The sequence below is a fragment of the Nicotiana attenuata genome, chromosome 1 (genome assembly GCF_001879085.1).
Source record: "Nicotiana attenuata strain UT chromosome 1, NIATTr2, whole genome shotgun sequence".
In the NCBI taxonomy this organism is placed as follows: domain Eukaryota; kingdom Viridiplantae; phylum Streptophyta; class Magnoliopsida; order Solanales; family Solanaceae; genus Nicotiana; species Nicotiana attenuata.
Window position 1 is genome coordinate 88,628,254 of NC_031989.1, and position 18,055 is coordinate 88,646,308.

General features: G+C 37.6%; 1 protein-coding gene and 1 long non-coding RNA gene across 3 annotated transcripts in view; one reads left to right on the forward strand and one right to left on the reverse strand.

Annotated features, from left to right (window-relative positions):
• Nucleotides 1-595, reverse strand: part of LOC109241654 — a 2,485-nt gene extending 1,890 nt beyond the window's left edge. The window contains exon 1 of the long non-coding RNA XR_002070267.1: nucleotides 423-595. This is a non-coding gene — a long non-coding RNA (uncharacterized LOC109241654). The remainder of the gene's footprint in view (nucleotides 1-422) is intronic.
• LOC109230127 lies at nucleotides 10,611-17,104 on the forward strand. 2 transcript variants are annotated; one of them, XM_019395655.1, is made up of 8 exons: nucleotides 10,611-11,096; nucleotides 11,464-11,540; nucleotides 11,646-11,780; nucleotides 13,484-13,534; nucleotides 14,365-14,419; nucleotides 14,528-14,615; nucleotides 15,932-16,030; nucleotides 16,635-17,104. In XM_019395655.1, the coding sequence occupies exons 1-8, from the start codon at nucleotides 10,768-10,770 to the stop codon at nucleotides 16,758-16,760; spliced, it is 960 nt and encodes a 319-aa protein (XP_019251200.1). In that variant the 5' UTR covers nucleotides 10,611-10,767; the 3' UTR covers nucleotides 16,761-17,104. The 2 variants fall into 2 exon arrangements, with proteins under 2 accessions (XP_019251200.1, XP_019251205.1); XM_019395660.1 differs by lacking the exon at nucleotides 13,484-13,534.

An 18,055-nucleotide genomic window follows, 5' to 3' on the forward strand; every position in this document is an offset into this window, starting at 1 on the left:
TTGGTGAGGGTGAGAAAGGTTGAGAAGGAGCTTTGGAAAATGTTTTCCCTTCTTTTGATAAGGAAAACATTTTCCTCCAATTGGAGGAAAATGAATTGATAAGGAAAATGTTTTCCAAAACATTTAAGCCAACCAAACATGAGAAAATTGGAAAACATTTTCCAAAAAATATTTTCCTCCATACCAAACACACCCTAAAATTCTAAGACATTTTCTTATGCCCATAGCAGCAACAACAACCTACACAAGCTACTGCACCAATTTTGCTGCCACAGCATACCTTTAAAAATTTTCAAAACAGTCTCATACTAGATAACCAAACATAATTATGATTTTCGGGCTATACCTCACGGGTTTCCAATCTTATGACTTAGCCATGGCTTTTACAAGCACAAGAAAATATGGAGGAAGTAATAACTTACCTCAATCAAAAAGGTCAGATCGAAACATGAGTTTACTCTCACTTAGACCAACCTTCAACGTCACCACAACGCACTAGAGCTACACCACAAGATTCTTGGGGTTGGATTCACTTGGTAGCCTTTGATTTTGGCCTTGGATCATATGACAACTCTTAGAGAGCGTTTGGGAGTGTTTTGGGTATGGAAATAGTGAAAAAATACGAATGAAAACGGGTTCTAGGCATTTGGTATATATCTGAATATTTTCACCTTCCAAAGTGGGTCCCATAGGGAGCTGCTTGTGCAGTCTCGCAAAAATACGAATATCTCTCTACTCAAATATCGTATCGACAAACAGTTTAATGCGTTAAAACTAGACTCGTAGAGCTTCAAATTGGTGGGTGGATCGCCCTATAACTCCAATTACATGATAGAAAAGCTCAGCGACATTAGACCCAAATTTCAGTAAGATTATGAACGTATCTTGCGACAACTTTTGCAAATTTTTTATTTTACAACTTACTTGACTTCAAAGCTTAACACACGATTATTGTATGATTAAAATAACTTATAACAAGACCTTATTGTCATATTAAGCACTCTTATTCTTACCCCAAAAGTACGGCTATGGCAATCCACTTCCCTTTGGCGAACTTCGTCGAAAAGTATTTTTTTATATTCGTATAACCCTGAATTCTTGTGAAACTTACTTATCACCTCAATAAACCTCTCTTAAACTTTTGGAGGGATCTTAAACTCTCCAGACTTATGTTATTTAACTAACGACGCAATTGACGTCAAAAGTATGGGGGTTAATATCATCCCCCTTAGGAACATTCGTCCTCGAATGTTGAATAATATTCTAACTCCCAAGATTTTTAAATTTTTTTGGCAAAGTTTCCTTTGTAAATAGGGCTATCTGAAAACTGATAAGCAGCCCAAACACACAACCAATGCAAAGTTTCCTTTGTAAATAGGGCTATCTGAAAACTAGCCTCACATGACTGTCTATTTATGTAAAAAAATAAAAAAGGGTTAGCCATGACTCACCTCAACTATCATCCGTTATACTCTGTGTTGTGTCTTCCATATTTGTGTTGTCACACCACTTTTTGTACCCCCCGAAATATATGTATATATGGTTTAAAGAGTTTTTCCAATTAAAGTGACAAAAAACTTGAGTAGGGATTATTTTATTGTTCAGAGTCGCCACTTTGAATTGATTTTTTCGGTGTTCCAAGTCACCATTTATTTGAATCCCTAGTCAAAGGAAGGTTTGACTCTATTTTTATCGGTCCGCGAAAATAAAGTTCGGATAAGGAATTCTGTTGACCAGGGAGAAGGTATAAGGCATTCCCCGAGTCCCGTGGTTCTAGCACGGTCGCTTTATTGACTTAAACTTGGCTTGAATTAATTTTGGACAAACTGTGATTTATATTATTTCCATGTTGTACCTATCTGCTTTTATCTCTTGATTATTAGAGAAATCAAAGAATGTTTTTGAATAATATAAAAAATGTCATAACCACGCTACGCGAGCGAATGCGTGATCGAATAAAAAATAATTAATTAATTTGTCATAATTGTGCCTCGCAAGCGAATCCGAAATCATGACAATCAATTATTTGTAATACTTTTTTAAAAAAAAGAAATACTACATTTGAGAAAATTAGCTCTTTAAAATTTACAAGTCAACCGTCGCGCTACTCAAGCGAATGCGTGATCGACGAAATTTATTATTTAATCATAACGGCGCTACGCAAGCGAATCCGCAGTCATGACAAACAATTGTTAGCAAATTATTGAAAATTAATACATTCTAAGAGTTTAATTATTAAAATTTTTTTTTTGAAATTTATTAAAAGGTCAATTATCGCGCTACGCAAGCGAATCCGCGAGTTTGACAAAGAGTTTATTAAACTAAAAAATCAACTGGAAAACTAACGAATATTGTATGACCTTGTTGAATTAAATTATTGAATGTTGAACATCACGTTACGCAAGCGAAACCGTGGAATTAGAGCGCACCTACTAATTGCCTAGCGTTCGATATAATTAATTGGAAGAAAGTGAGTTACTTAATTGGTATATAAAAAAAATCTGATTTTTTATTTCTATTTTCCTAATCTTATTATTGAAAATATTATGCAAATAAATGTTGGACCAACTCTATCTATTTTAAAGGGATGTGCCAACTTCTTTGTTAAAAGGGGAAATGGGCCAGCTTGTAAAGACCTCTTGGGCTGCTGGAATTTATTACTAAAAAATGGGCCAAGAAATGAATTTTTATAGGCCCAATGCTATATAGAAGAAAAGGGTAATTTTGTTGTTTAAGGTAAATGGGCCAGCTTTTATTTTTTGGTTCAATAAGGCCCAAAGTTGATACAATATTGGTTCTTTAACTTAGTTTGCATTTATGACCATTAACTACATAGCCACAATTGTATAAACACATACTTTACAAAAACAGCCACTTTTGCAAAGCTGGCAAAATGGCCAGATTCAAAAAAAATACTTTACAAAAATAGCCACTTTTGCAAAAATGGCAAAAATGGCCAGATTCGAAAAAAAAACAGCAATCCTAGAAGCAATGTTGCATTGAAATTTCAGCAACTAAAACAAACTCATGCTATGTGTTATACACCTAAAGTCATTCATGGCATACTTAACATTGTTACTCGAATACAATAGCTTGAAAACATGCTTAAAAATCCATAAAACTACTGACATATCAACTTATTCCCATTGCTAAAAATACATACATTACGAGTCTTAAAGGATAACCTGAATAGCAAAAGAATAAATGGTAGTCCAGCAATTCAACCAGCATAAAAAACAGCAGCACAACAACAGCAAAATCAGCAGCAAATCCGTGTTAAAACAGCCCGAAAATTCAGAGGAGAAACCCAGAAACGAACTCTAAAGAGGACTTATACTTTTCTAAAAGTTTGCACTCTAAAATCAACTCCTAAAGCTCACCATTTCAGCTTACTTTCCATGTGTTCAAGTGCTGATTTTTTAATGTTTTTGTGTGTTTTTTCCTTTCAATTGTAGTGTGTTGGAGTCCTTTATAATGAAGAAAGGGCAGCCCTTAAATAGGCAAAGAAAAGCCAACTTTTTGGACAGATTTTGGTTCCCCAAAAATCTGTCCAAAAGAGGCTGAATTTGTGGGCTAAAGGCTGTCCAAAAGGTGAAAGGACAGCCTGAAATCTGCTATGGCAGGAGCCAAAGGGTCACTTCAGCCACCCTACTAAAATAAAGCTACTAGTGCCCTATTTCATTATAAAAATATCTAAATTTCAGATTTTAACAACACCAATATCAACCTATTGATTCAAATTAAACCAAGTATTAAAACATGTAATTAAATTTCAACACATGTATTGTGAACCAACATGAGCAAAACAAAAATTAGCTATTAAAATAAAACGGAACGCACGATATCGCCGAAGCGATTTAACAAAGACAAACATAATCAGAAAATGGATTAAATTAAAAAAAACAGAAACTAACTCTAAAAAAAACAAAAGAAAAAGAAAAAATCAGAAAATTAATAACGGGGCCGGGATTGCGATTTTACCATATACTCGAGCATCCGGGAGACGACGATAGGCAGTGGCACGACTTTGGAGCAAGCTTCTATTGTTGATATTCTTGAAACCGAAAAATTCCGGCGAATCCGAGTCCGGTTTCAATAATATCAACGACACAACCTTGCTCGAGGCCGGTTAAAGAAAAGAAACGAGCGGAAGTGTGCGGCAGTGGCGGCGGCGGGATGGCGGCAGTAGGGGCGGCTGCCGGCGGCGGTTGGGTTTTTTTGAGGTTTTGAGTTGGAGATATGGAAAGAGGGGGACAAGAGGAAACCGGTGGTGTAAAATTTCCGGAATTTGGGGTGGTGGGCGGCGGCTAGGGTGGTGACGGCGCGACTAGGGTTTGATTTTGTTGATTATTGGTGGAGATTTGGGGGATTTGAGTTGTGGATCTAGGAAGAGGGTGATGAGAGGAAAAGAATGGTGTAATTTGGGGGTGTTTGGACGTTAGCCGCCGCCGGTGGCGAATTCCGGCGGGCGGCGCTGGGCGGCGGACAGGCGGAGGGGAAGAGAGGGGGGAGAGAGTGATAAGAGAGAAGAAGAGAAAAGGATTATGGGTGGAAATGGGGAAAATTTTCAAATTTAGAGGCTTTAAATACCTAGGACAAGAGTGAATGAGATCCATTGGATCAAGGTGGAATGGAGGGGTAAGATTTGATCTTGTTTCATTTAGTGAAACGACGTAGTTTTGATCCAAAACTACGTCGTTTGGACCCTCCTCTTGGCAGCCCCTTGTGGACCGGATTTGGACGAAATGGGCTCAAATTTTGGGCCAATTTTGGCTCAATTTTAATTAAAATATACTAGTCCAATCCCTACCCCATTTATCAAACCATTAATCAACTCTTGAAACTTATACATACAAAAAATAAGAAAAACACACCCCCCCCACACACATATATATATATATAAACAAGGCAAAAATTAGGCATTTACATGTGTCAGCACTCAGCATTATCACCTAAACAAGATATGTGAATTATGCTCGATAAGTAATTTAAGATTAACGAAACTGTATCTCACAAGTGTCGATATAAACCTGCAGTCTAAAACAAATGAGGATATTTGGATTTGATATCCTCCTCAGCTTCCCATGTAATTCTCTACATTGTTGTTCCTCCAAAGTACCTTAACTGAAGCCACCTCTTTGGTTTATAACTTACGAACTTGGCGATCTAGGATAACTACCGGAATTTCCTCATAGAATAGGTCTTCTGTGACCTGGACATCCTCAATGGGGGTAATGCGGGAGGGTCACCCAAGCACTTACGAAGTATGGATACAAGAAACACTGGATGAACTGCTTCCAATTCTGGGGAAAACTCAAGCTTATAAGCTACTTGGCCAATTTTTTGGATAATCTGATAAGGTCCGACATAGTAGGGTCTAACTTTTCCTCTCTTGCCGGGCCTTATCACGCCATTCATAGACGACACTCACAGGAATACTAGTTTCCTATAGCAAACTTTATGTCTCGACACCGGTTATCTGAGTAGGACTTTTGTCGGCTCTGAGCGGTCAACTATTGATCTTGAATCACTTTCACCTTCTCTACGTCCTGTTGCACCAAATAAGGGCCTAATAATTTTGTCTCGCCAGTATCGAACCGACCGATAGGAGACCTGTACTTCCGCCTGTATAGGGCTTCATATGGTGCCATCCGGATACTGGAATGTTAGTTTTTATTATAAGCAAACTCAATGAGCGGCAGATGATCTTCCCAATTTCCTTTGAAGTCTAGAGCACAGTCTTGCAACATGTCCTCGAGTGACAGAATAGTGCGCTCGGCCTGACTGTCTGTCTGCAGATGGAAAGTTGTGCTAAGACTGATCTGCGTACCCAAACCTTTCTAGAAGAATCTTTAGAAGTTCATTGTAACTAAACTCTTCTATCTGAGGTAATAGACATTAGAATGTCCTTAAGCGTATTGTCTTCTCAATTTATCACTTATATAATTCTCGACTATGCGAATGCTCCATCTTGGTAAGAAATGGGTTAATCTTGTAAATTTTTTGACCGTCAACCCTCTAGAGTAATATTTCTAATAAGAACGGGGTAAACCCATACTGCACTTTATCCTTGAACTACTCTTTCATTTCCACGCCGGGAACTCTATCCTCTGTATCAGCCCTCTGGGCCTTGATACTCTATTTGTACCCGCTGACCATTAGGTTTACTGTGCCAAAATTCGGCAATCTTCTTGTCGCACTAGCACAACAATACATGTCTCTAGTACCATGGTATATCCTTTTCAAATCATGATGAATAGAATGGGGGGGGGGGGGGGGGAATTAATTCACTTCCACTCTCAACTTGCCCCATAGATTATCTATATCCGGGACATACAATCGACCTGATATCAGAAAACCCTGTTTCCCTAAACTCAAACATTATCTCTCTTTGCCATAAAAATTTCTCTTTCGATAATATTAACTCCGGATCTTCATATTGTTTCTCTACTATGCCCCGCCACAAGGGGAACACTGATACCTTATGCGCTACAAGTCTATTATCATTAGAGTCCTTAAATTGGATCCTTAAACTTTCTAACTGATAAAGTTCTCTGGCTAAACTTCTTTTTCTTTAGCCTCTAGATAGGTTAAGTTGTCCATACCTCTTATCTTATGCTGCCCCGGAGGTTGTCGCGTTGTTAGGTTTAACTTCCTTTTTAGAATGTAATAGGACATAATCTCTGTGTGAATCCCTATTGTTATTCTTTTACTTCGATTACTGGGGGTGCTATGTGATGACCCGATAGGTCATATAGAGTTTTAAACTTTAACTCTGTATTTTGAAGCCTTCGATAGCTTCTTTAAGCCTTCCTCGATTTACGTGCGTGGTCCGTATCTTTTATCGGGAGGCTTTTATGTGAAAAATTGATAAAATGTGAATCTGTGCCTTAAAGATTTATTTGAGTTGACTTCAGTCAACGTTTTGAACAAATGGATGCGGACTCGTATTTTGACGATCCCCGTGGATCCGTATCGTGATTTGGAATCTGATCGTATGCTCGGAATCGAATTCGAAGGTCCCTAACTCGAGTTATCGCTTTTGTCAAAATTTGATGTTTAAAGGTTTACAGAATTTAAAATTTTGACCTAGGTTTGACTTTGTTGCTACCGGGTCCGGATTTTGGTTTCGAAGCTTGGTATATGTTCATCACTATATTCATGATTTATCAGCAAAATTTTGATAAAAAAATGGAGCTGGTTTGACGTGATTCGGACGTCCGGTTGTTAAAATAGAAATTCTTAAAATTTCATTTGATTTGGTGTCCGATTCGTAGTTCTAGGTGTTATTTAAGCGATTTGATCGCGCGAGCGAGTTCGTCTAATGTTTTTGGACTTGTATACATGTTTGGTTTGGTGCCCCTGGGGCTCGAGTGAGTTTCGGATAGGCTACGGAAGGTTTTTGGACTTAGTATCATAGCTGAAGCCTTTGTGCTTCTGGTGTCTGCTGCAGACTTCACAATTGCGAGGTCTGGATCGCAAATGCGAGCCTCGCATTTGCGAAGGAAGCATCGCATTTGCGAGTAGGGGCTGGGGGTTGGCTTTCGCATTTGCGAGATCTGGGGTGGCATTTGCGATCCCCTCAGGTTCGCATTTGCAAAGGCATCATGAATGTGAAGACTTCGCATTTACGAAGGATTATTCGCATTTGTGGGGTTCGCAATTACGAACCCCAGGTCGCAATTGCAACATCTGCGCCTGAATTTAAGATGGGAAAAACGGGATTTTGGTTCATTCTTTTAAATTTTCAACCCTAGAAACCTTAGAGACGATTTTTCCAAGAGCTCTTCTTCCCCAACTCGGTGGTAAGTAATTCTAACCTACTTTCTTTCAATTACCAATTACATTTCATAAGATTTCAACCTATAATCTAGGCTTTTCAAGGTCGAAATTGGGGATTTGGGTAGAATTAGAGATTTTTGTAACATTGGAATTTATGCCTCAGATTAAGGTCGGATTTTGAAATAAATTACATAATCGGGCTCGGGGGTGAATGGGTAATCAGGTTTTCGTCCGAATTTCGGGTTTTGACCAAGTGAGTCTGGGAGTTGACTTTTCTTGACTTTTTCAATAATGACCTAAATTGAACCTCTTTCATTCGTGGGTAGTTCCTAGGGCTTATTTTGAATCGTTTGGTTGTTAAATTGCTAGATTTGATTGGTTCGGAGGCTTGTTCGAAAGGCGAAGCCGTGGTTGAGCTTTAAGTCGATTTTGGAGCGAGGTAAGTGTTGAGTTTAACCTTGATTTGAGGAAATTAGGGACCCTCGGACTATGTGCTATGTGAAATTCATGTGTTGCAGCGTATATGCGAGGTGAGGAGTGCTTATACGCTGCTGGATTACTTGTTTCCTTGATTTTTCTCTTTTCCTTAATCGTTTCCTTCCATGTCTTAACTGTTATGTGCTTTAAATGCCTCCCATGCTTTATTTTTGCTACTTGTAAATCATTGTTTCTCGTGTTAAAAATATTAGACCTTTCCATGCTTCATGACTCGCTGCTATTTGCCTTAATTGACTTACTTGCACCTTTTAATTGTCGTTTACTAGACTTGTCTTGCTGTGTAATATTACATATGTGAATTCCCAAGTTGGTACGAGGCTTCCTTTCCGATTCAACTTCATATCTATCAATCATAGAGGTTCTTGTGATGTGAGTTATTGATTCGATTGTACTCATTGAATAATTGATACTGATATGGTGGGATCGGGTTGCACGCCCCAACATGTAAAATAAGGGTGGATTGATATGGTGAAATAAGTGTGAATTTGTACTGATATGGTATGATCGGGTTGCACACCGCAACATGTGAAATAAGGTTGGATTGATAAGGTGAAATAAGGGTGAATTATGATACTGATTTTTGTTATATGGTGGGATCGGGTTGCGCGCCGCAACATATATTTATTTATGATTGTTGATATTGTTACGGTGGAATAAGAGAGGATTGTGTTGTACGGTGGGATTGGGTTGCGCGCCACAACAATCTATGTGTTTCTATTTCCTTGTGCTGTGTTAGTTTTCGGTATTTTTTTTATACGAAACTCTAAGGATTTATAATTCTGACCTTCACTAGTTTTCTCTGAGGATTTAGCTATTTTCTTCAGTTAACTGTCTTATTTTGCTCTGTATTTTCCTTTTTTGGCTTTATTTTATACTCCGTACAGGTTATAGTGTAAGTGACCCGCCTTAGCCTCGTCATTACTTTGTCGAAGTTAGGCTCGACACTTAGAGAGTACATGGGGTAGGTTGTACTCATACTAACTCTGCACTTCTTGTACAAATTTTGGAGTCGGTCCCAGCGGCGGTCATTAGCGTGCTCGGGTTGGCTAGTAGTATGGAGACTTGAGGTACAGCTGCTCGGCGTCCGCAGCCCCTAGAGTCCCCTTTCCTAATTATTAGCTGTGTATTTTCCCTCAGACAACTTCATGTTTTATTCATACCTTTATTTGCATTATTCTAGTAACTCGTGCACTTGTGATATCGGGTCCAGGGTGGTATCATGTTTTGTATCTCACTATCTCCCCTATAGGAGGAAGCCCACTCTTGTGCTCAGGGATTTCCTTCCTTTTAAGCAGGGCTACTGAATCATTTACACGAGTAGAACGTCGCGCGTTCATTACTGACATACTCAATCTCAGTAGACAACCTCTTTTCCCATTCCTATCAAGACATTAGTCTTAGCCCCTTCTCCCTGGTAGCCTTCAAGGATCGCCCTTTTTGCAACTTATTCGACTCTCAGCCTCTTATTCCCACTTAACTGAGGGAACTTCCTAACAGTAGTACTCCCTAATTGAGGGAATTAATTCCTCTGTTCAATATATTCCGTTGACCTTTGTTAATTCAAATTCATAATACATTAGATTCTACTTCACTATGATCTTGTCACATTACCATGCTTTACCTTACGAATCTTACTCATTTCTTGTTCTTTTATCTTTGTGTCATTCCATTGCTATCAATCTCACTTCTTAATTATATACTAAAGGATCGTTTGGTAGCTAGTTAGGAAGAAGTTATCCATATATTAAAATTAGGATAACTTTATACATTGTTTGGTTATAAAAATAGAAAAAAATAATTTACATGTAGAATCTAGCATAATTTACACAATGTTTGGTTGGTTTTTTTCTTTTTCACATAAAACATAGCATTGCTAATATAATATTTAGTTCATATTTTTCTTTTTCGCATAACTAATACATGTATAAATTATGAGGGAATGTATGTATTACTTTATGCAGGGTAGAATATGGAATAACTTATACATGTATTAGTAATGCTTGTATTAAAACACAAAATGACAAGAATAATCTCTATTCAAACTTGTATTTTTTTGTTTATAAGATTATATTTAAAATGTACTAATAATTTTAATTGAATAAACTAGACTAATAATAAATGATACTCATATTACATTTCTATATTACTAGTCCATACATAATTAATTTTCAAATAACTAATCATAATATATTTCTAAGTAATTAATTCCTGTATTGCTAATCTGTGCATAACTCTAACCGGTAACCAAACGATCCGTAAAAGCTAGTGAGCTCTCCCACTAACACGAAAAAGAAAGTAAAATAGAGGGAGAGGGGGACAAGGGCCAAAATGGAAATACCACTGATACAGTTTGCTCCATATCATAGCGCCAGTCCACTATGTACATGGCGGCACCATTATCCATAACAACTTGAACATTCCTCAAACAGCGAAATACTCTCAATTTTAACCGATAACGCCCAATCAAACTTCCTCCAAAAGAAAAAAATGGAGGCAACCTCAGTGCTCAGCTCCTCTTCTACTTCCTCTTTTCCGCCTTCACACATCCTCTTATCTTCCTATACCTCAAAACCCCAAATGGGGTTTATCTTCAATTCTTTATCAAAATGCACTTCTGCTCCTCGTTTGCTCTTTTCTTCTTCACACCAAACTAGTGTCTACACTAACAGCAACAGTAGTAGATTCTCTGTGCTTCGCCCTTCAGCTCTTACTGTTGAAGAAGCTGTTGAACAATCCACTGATACTTTTTCAGTGCAGCCTAAAATTGATAAGAGTGGCAGATTTTGTAGTCCTAGAGCCGCCCGAGAACTCGCTCTGTATGTCCTTTTTCCTTTTCCCCTTTTGTATAACTCGTTTTGTTTAATTGTGCGAACTACTTTAGTAAGAATTTGAATTGTTACAAAATTTTACAACTATGAGGTTTCAAGTCACCTAAGGGAGCAAAGTAGAAAAACACCATTGTTTGGCTACTGAATAGGGGAGTTTGGGAGTTGAGTTTACTGTTTACCTTATATATGTATACAAAGAAGATTAAAAATGTACCATTACTTGTATAAGTTTAAAATATTCATACAATAACACCACGATTATTAGAAAATTATAAAATAATGTAAATACATTTTTTACTTAACAGTTACATGGAGCAAATGTCTGTCCTAATTCTGTTGCATATTCTTGTCTTAGGATGACAATATATGGGGCTTGTTTGGAAGGGTCAGGCCCTGTTCGCCTTTTTGAGAAACGGATGAACATTAGAAGAGGTAATGGATTGTTCTATTGGCCTCTTTTCTAATTTTAAATAAACTGCTGATAAACTTATGTTTCTTTTAATTCTTTAGCTAACAATATTTGATTCTGGTGTGTAGAACCGGGATATGAGTTTGATAAAGAGTGGTTAGTGAAGTACAATCACATGAGCTTTGGAGGCCCCCCTGTGAAAACTGAGACGGTTGAAGAAGCTGATGAACTTCTGAAAAATGACGAAAATGATTCTGAAATAGGTATTTACATATGTAGTTTTAGCTTACTGCTTCATATGGTTGCTACTCTGTGTTACTATAGTTTTCTCTAGGGATGGTTAACTCGAGGTTAATATCTTTACTCTATTAGAATCTTATGATCTCTTCTATCAGTAGCATTGTAGCTAATTTTCTCTTAAATATCTGATTTGAAGACTAGGTTTTGAGCGGAATGACAGAGACCGAATAGTTACATATTTTAGACTTGCAGCCTGAAGTTGAGACTTAAAGTGCAGAATTATTTCTTGGTCCCTTAGGTTCCTTCACAGTGAATATTTCGTCCTTGGTACCAAAGATACTCTTGAGCCTTTGACAACGCAGGGACGTAGTACGAATTGACCACTGCTTCTGCACATGAAATTGTTTCATTCGTATTTGGATTGATCCACTACAAGTCAAGTAACAACCTTAGATGGTTAATCAATGCCTACAAGTCAAGAGTAACAACCTTAGATGGTTAATCAATGCCTATTCAAACTGACTTTTGACTATGTTGTAGAATATGCATTGACATTCTCCTATTATAATGTAATGATGAGTTCACTGCACAGTTCACCATATGCACGGCATTTAAGATGTTCTTCCTAGGGGAGCTTAGTCTTTGAGATAATAACCTGAATAGTCCTTCATGAATGTGCCTAATCTATAGCACAAAAAGTCAGTTATTCACCAATATATAGTGGCAGTGGGGTGATAATTAGGAATGAAGTTGACTTCCCTCCAAAAAGATTAAACAAAAAATAAAGGCAATATGCACCGTGATCTAAATAGGTCACTAGTTGCAAAGTTGACTTCTCCTTATCAAAAGAAAAAAGAAGCAGCAAAGTTGACTTCAAACTCTTTTAAAAGGTATAGATGTCGGCACTAGTAAGGGGTCAATTGGTTATCATGGAAAGAAGTGAATAATAATGAGTAAGATAGTGCATGTTAATTTTAGAAACCTACAGTCTTTCTGCCCAATTCCTACTTTCATATCCTTCAAATCAATTCACCCATAAGGCAACAAGTTTTGAACATCCTCTTCTTTCTACTCCAGCTTTTTAAGATTCCATTCAATGAGGCACACTACAAACAGCTGGAGCCCATTTTGGCATTATTAGCAAACTCCATTCTTGTGCTGTCTAGTAGTTATATATATTCCTGCCTCCGTTAAGGGGCTAATTCAGTTATTTGGCCTGCACGGGTTCGTTCATCTCAGTAATCACTTCAGTCGTTCCACCCACAAAGGTACTTTTTTCGGTTGGCGTTGATAGGTACCTAGTCATAATGTTGCTTAAGAAGTTTGTCTTGTACATGTGTTTCATGAATGGATATTTCTGTTCTATAGTTTTATTTTTCTGTGAGGAGTATCCCACTAAACCCTGAAGTGACCTTTGTTGCTTGCTTTTTAAGCTGCCAAGCCGGTGATTCCTTCTGTGTTTCGGACATTTGATTCTTGCTGAAGCTGTTTAGACATCTAGAATATTGTTGATTGGATGTGTAGAGTAGGTTCAATAATGCAACTCTGAACCTACCCCAATAGTTGAAGCCCTGAAACCTGAGGTGTCAGCTTTTTTCCTCCAAACAAATGCTCTTATCAAGGAAAGAACTAATGATTCTATTGGGCCAAGGATGCTCAGAGCAATTAGTCAACTCAGTAGTTGATACACAAGTGTTTGATTTGGTTCTGCTATTTGTTTTTTCAGGCTTTGTTGCTTATTACTTCTTGGAGCTGTATCGTTTATTACTTTTGATTCGTAAGTTCTAGAGAAATGTTTTGCACCTCTTTCCAATTAATAAAGCATTAGTTACTATTCGGGAATTTTTTTTGGAAGTCCTTTGTATCTGTTAAAAACTGTCATCCCCAACAAAAATTCCTTGTGAAGCTGATTGCTTTATGAGGGTTTCTAAAAATATTTCTCTAGGAACTATTTTGCAATAACCACATAAGACTATTTTTTCCCTCCAAAATGACGTCTATAGTGAAAGTTAACCAGATATGTTATATGCTTCTTTGAAAATGGGAAGAGAGCTAATCAAAAAGGGAAAATTGTAAAGAGAAAGCTCTTCAAAAATGACAAGAAAATGGAAGTACTTTGATTAACAATATTTCTACTCAGAATAATCACATATATGCGCGAAATGAACATGATGAGTAGGACCAAACTGCTAACCTTGTTTTGCTCCACCTTTAGCCAAATCCAGTACATGCACATGAAGGATGAAAGAACAATTTATTCAACAAAAGTTCATCTACAGAAGATTGTATTGAGGTCTGGTTCCGCCCCGTGATGGAATAACTTTCTGAAGTTTTTTTTCTTCCTCAATTTCCTGGGAGATTGGTTGAGCCTTCACTCCTAAGTCCTATCCCCTCATAGATACTAGATACATTGTTGCGTTTTAGTGATATTGTCACCATGCAACATTGTGGTCAATGGTTTTTAGTAGAAACATATGAATGCAAAATTCTTTCTCAAAAATTAAAAAATGTGGAAAATTTTCTAATCTCTATCTTTTTCCTTTTTAGCTAATTTCTATATTTGTCCATTCAATCCAATAATCCATTAATTTATCTTCTCTCTCTCAGAAGCTGAAGTTCTCTCAGCTCCACCAAAGTTAGTGTACAGCAAACTTATTTTGCGGTAAGCTCATTAATCATATATGACTCTCCTTATGTAGCTTACAGTTTCTGCTTTCTTCAGAGTATGGGCAGGCATGGATAGACTGGTAACTTTCTTGAATATTTGCAGTTTCTCACGGAAACTTTTGGTGGCAGTTGAAGAAAAGTGGGATAATAACGTGCTTGCAATAAATAAAGTGGCACCCGATAATTGGAAGGTTGGATGTGTTTCTTATGCCTTTATGTTCCTGCTCTTAGTTGTAATAGATAGATTTTTGCTTGCTGGACACAAAAGCGATAGCACCATAAAATTCGGGATTCTTTCTTCCATGAACCCACACAACCACGTTTTGCCACCAGTCCCAACTCTTTAGAATGACATTCAGATTGAATCGATTGAATATGATCAAAAGAACATTTCTCCCATTTCTACTTCTATATGGAAGTATAACTAAACATGCAGTTCATTCAAAATCTTGCCCTGCTTGTTCCTCTAAGGGAGCCTCAGTAGCTACTTTCAGAAAATTCTTTTGATGCTATAAGTGGAACAATGCAATATCTTTCCTTCAAATGAATGAAGAAATTACAATATGCTTTTCTTGATTAACAAAAAGTCACTTGAGGTGTGTCATCCTGAATGTACAGATGTGGACAAGCTTTAGTTAAGAAAATATTCATGTTTGGGAGATTTTATATTTGAAAGACAACTATGGACTAAAAATGGCTAGGAAAATAGATTGTCTCTTGCACTTCTATAGTTTTTTTGTTTTCTTTTTCTTTTTAGTTAATCTAATTTCCAACCTTTATCTGCGACGACCCTGTCTAGTCCCTCTGCCAAGTTAGCCTACCAAATTAAGTGAAATCGCGCAATTCCACCTGCATTGTCCTGCTCCCCTTTCTCACCATCATGCCAAGCACTTTCAAACTATTGATACACTGAGTCGGGGTTATGCAATATGAGCGAGCGGTTAGGATATAGTGAAGGAGGCAATGAAAGAAAAGTTGAGTGGCAATGAGAATTAATGAGGCTGTTAAACTTCTGTCAAGTTGGTCAACTTGGTGGATAGAAGGACCAACATTGTATTGCATGAATTCAAGGTTAAATGAGCTGTAAATCAAGTACAGTTCAAGGGCCAAAATTGGCATCTGCCTGTACAGATTCTGTTGGGCGATAAAGGAAGTTAATCTGCCTGCTTCTGCTGTGGTGTGATTGTTGGGTGCGGGACAGGAAATAATATATGAACTCTAGCAGCAAACAAGCTTTCATTTAAGTTCAAGTGAAAAGGAACAATTACAATTTATGAATGCTTTTTATGAGTAGATAGGTCAAGAAATCTGTACTTCATCAATGTGTAAAAGCTAGGGATGTTTAATCTTTCGTTTTGACTTTATCGTCCTAGAGTTGTTTGTGTTTTTATTTTGTGAATAATCGATCAGGTTCAGATAGAACCATCGATTGCACTTTTTGTTGGTATCTTGAGATGACAGAATTTGTTAATACGCCAGTCACTAATGCCATGAATTCTTCTTCCAGAATGAGCCAGCAAGCAGGATCCTGGAGTTCTCAATTCTTCATTTATCAATGGCTGAAATATCAGTATTAGGAACACGGCACCAGATAGTCATCAATGAAGTAATTTTTCTATCTTAACATTTTTTTCGACTACTCTTGAGTCTTGAATAACTCGACTATTTAACCTCCCCATTCCCCGTGCATAAAAAGCTGAGGGGAGAAGTGTTTCTTCTTGCTTCCTTGTCCTTACTTCCTGTTAATTAACATTGAAAGAGCATTTCAATTGAAGCTGATTAGGGTGAAGTAGAAATAACTTAGTAGTTCAAAAGACAGGAAGAGAGGCTAAGCCAAAGGTGTGAATTGTTTCGTTATGATTCCACTTGTGGATTTGAGACTACTTAAAATTCTCTCTTTTTGTTGAGTTCCCTATATATCCATGGCACTCGCATGCAATAATAGTCCATCATCAATAGAGGCGAATCTAGGATCTAGAGTGAGTTCAGAATGAGAGTGTCCTTTTATATGTATACATTTAACTATTGTGCATCTATATATGCATAGCTCGAGCAGAAGGTACTGGGTTTACTTGAACCCGCCTAAATCCACCTTACCCTGTAATTTCTTTCCTCATCTTTCAATCCCGCTCATCACTTAACTGTTTTTGTCTATTTAAGCACTCAATTAGCAGTTGAACTCAAATAATTTCATTCTCCCATTCTTGAAGGCTGTTGACCTTGCGAAACGATTCTGTGACGGGGCGGCACCCCGTATTATCAATGGTTGCCTCAGGACATTTGTAAAGGATCTTGAAAGAGCAAATTCCCGAGCTAACCAGTCACTGTTTACTTGACACGTCGAAGATCTCAAGAATTTAATGAATACTCAAAGAGTTAATATCTCAACCTACAGGAGACACTCTTTCCGGGCATTCCTTGCAAATGAGAAAGAGATCAGCAATGCCTTGAGATGCAGCTCCTCGGACAACTTTGTGCGCTCATCCAATATAAGGAAGAATTGTATATCAAGATGTTAGCATTGCCAATTTTCAAGTGTATGGTTAATAGTGTCATGTCTATCCTGAAGCAATGTATATTGTATCACACTGTTTAATGAAGGCTTTGAGCCTTTGACTTGAAATTTCAGTTTGTAATAGCTTTTTCTTTTTTGGTTTAAAAGACTACTTCTATTAATTAAGATGCATTACAGGGTGCTGCATGAATGGTGCAGAGTTACAAAAGTACAAACTATTAGTACTGTCTATCCCTGGGACGTTACTACTATCTAACCCTAGGGAATTACTATTACAGGTAGTCTGACTAGACGAAGCTTCGTCGGACGGTTGACAAAAAGAGTTTGCATAAGATGCTACTGGAAAACTATTACTAATATATCGTCTTCGTTGAAGCCCTAGCTTATCGGCTTCTAGGTTTGCCGTAACAAAAGGTGGAGCTTGCTCCCAAAAAGTGATGTTGGTCCTCATTAGTTCCATGCCAAAATGAGCCAGCTGGTCAATAACGGTATTTTGCTCCTTGTAAGCATGTTGTAGTAGTGGATCACCCAATTGGTGGATCAGGTACCTGCATTCATTGAGTATATGTGAGAAGTTTGTGGAGGTGGTACGTAGGTTTGCAATTACCTGCTTAGCATCCAAATTAATTTCCAGCGAGGTAAGGTTATAAGCTAAGGCTAGTTGCAATCCACGCAACAGACCCACTGCTTCAATGTGCACCATTGTATTGGCTTCAAAGTTACCTCTGATTTCTATATTACCTGCGAATCCCATTACCCAATTTCCTTTGTCGTCTCTGATAATTCAACCAACCTGCATAGGGGTGTTTTATAGTCCCGTCCGTGTTAAGCTTAAAAAGCATTTTGGTGGGGGATCCCATTTGAGCTGTAGTGGAATTAGCGAGGTCTTGACCTTAGTCGAGTTTGTTAGGTAGTAAAATTTAGAGGCTTGATTGAAAATAGTTGAATGTTGGGAGGTTTTTTTAACATTGTCAAAACAGTCGTGGTTTCGAGTTTTCCATAAATGCCAAAGTATAAAAGGAATTAGGGATTGATGGTGTAGGGATTTATAACACTTGTGTTTATCGTGCATAATTAGCTTCTTAATCCAAACATGAGTTGGTGCATTATTGTAAG

Coding starts and splice junctions, on each gene's coding strand:
- LOC109230127 (XM_019395655.1), top strand. CDS start 10,768: ATGGAGGCAACCTCAGTGCTCAGCTCCTCTTCTACTTCCTCTTTTCCG. Junction 11,781..13,483: donor CGAAAATGATTCTGAAATAG/GTATTTACATAT, acceptor TTGTTTTTTCAG/GCTTTGTTGCTTATTACTTC. Junction 16,031..16,634: donor ACCAGATAGTCATCAATGAA/GTAATTTTTCTA, acceptor CCATTCTTGAAG/GCTGTTGACCTTGCGAAACG.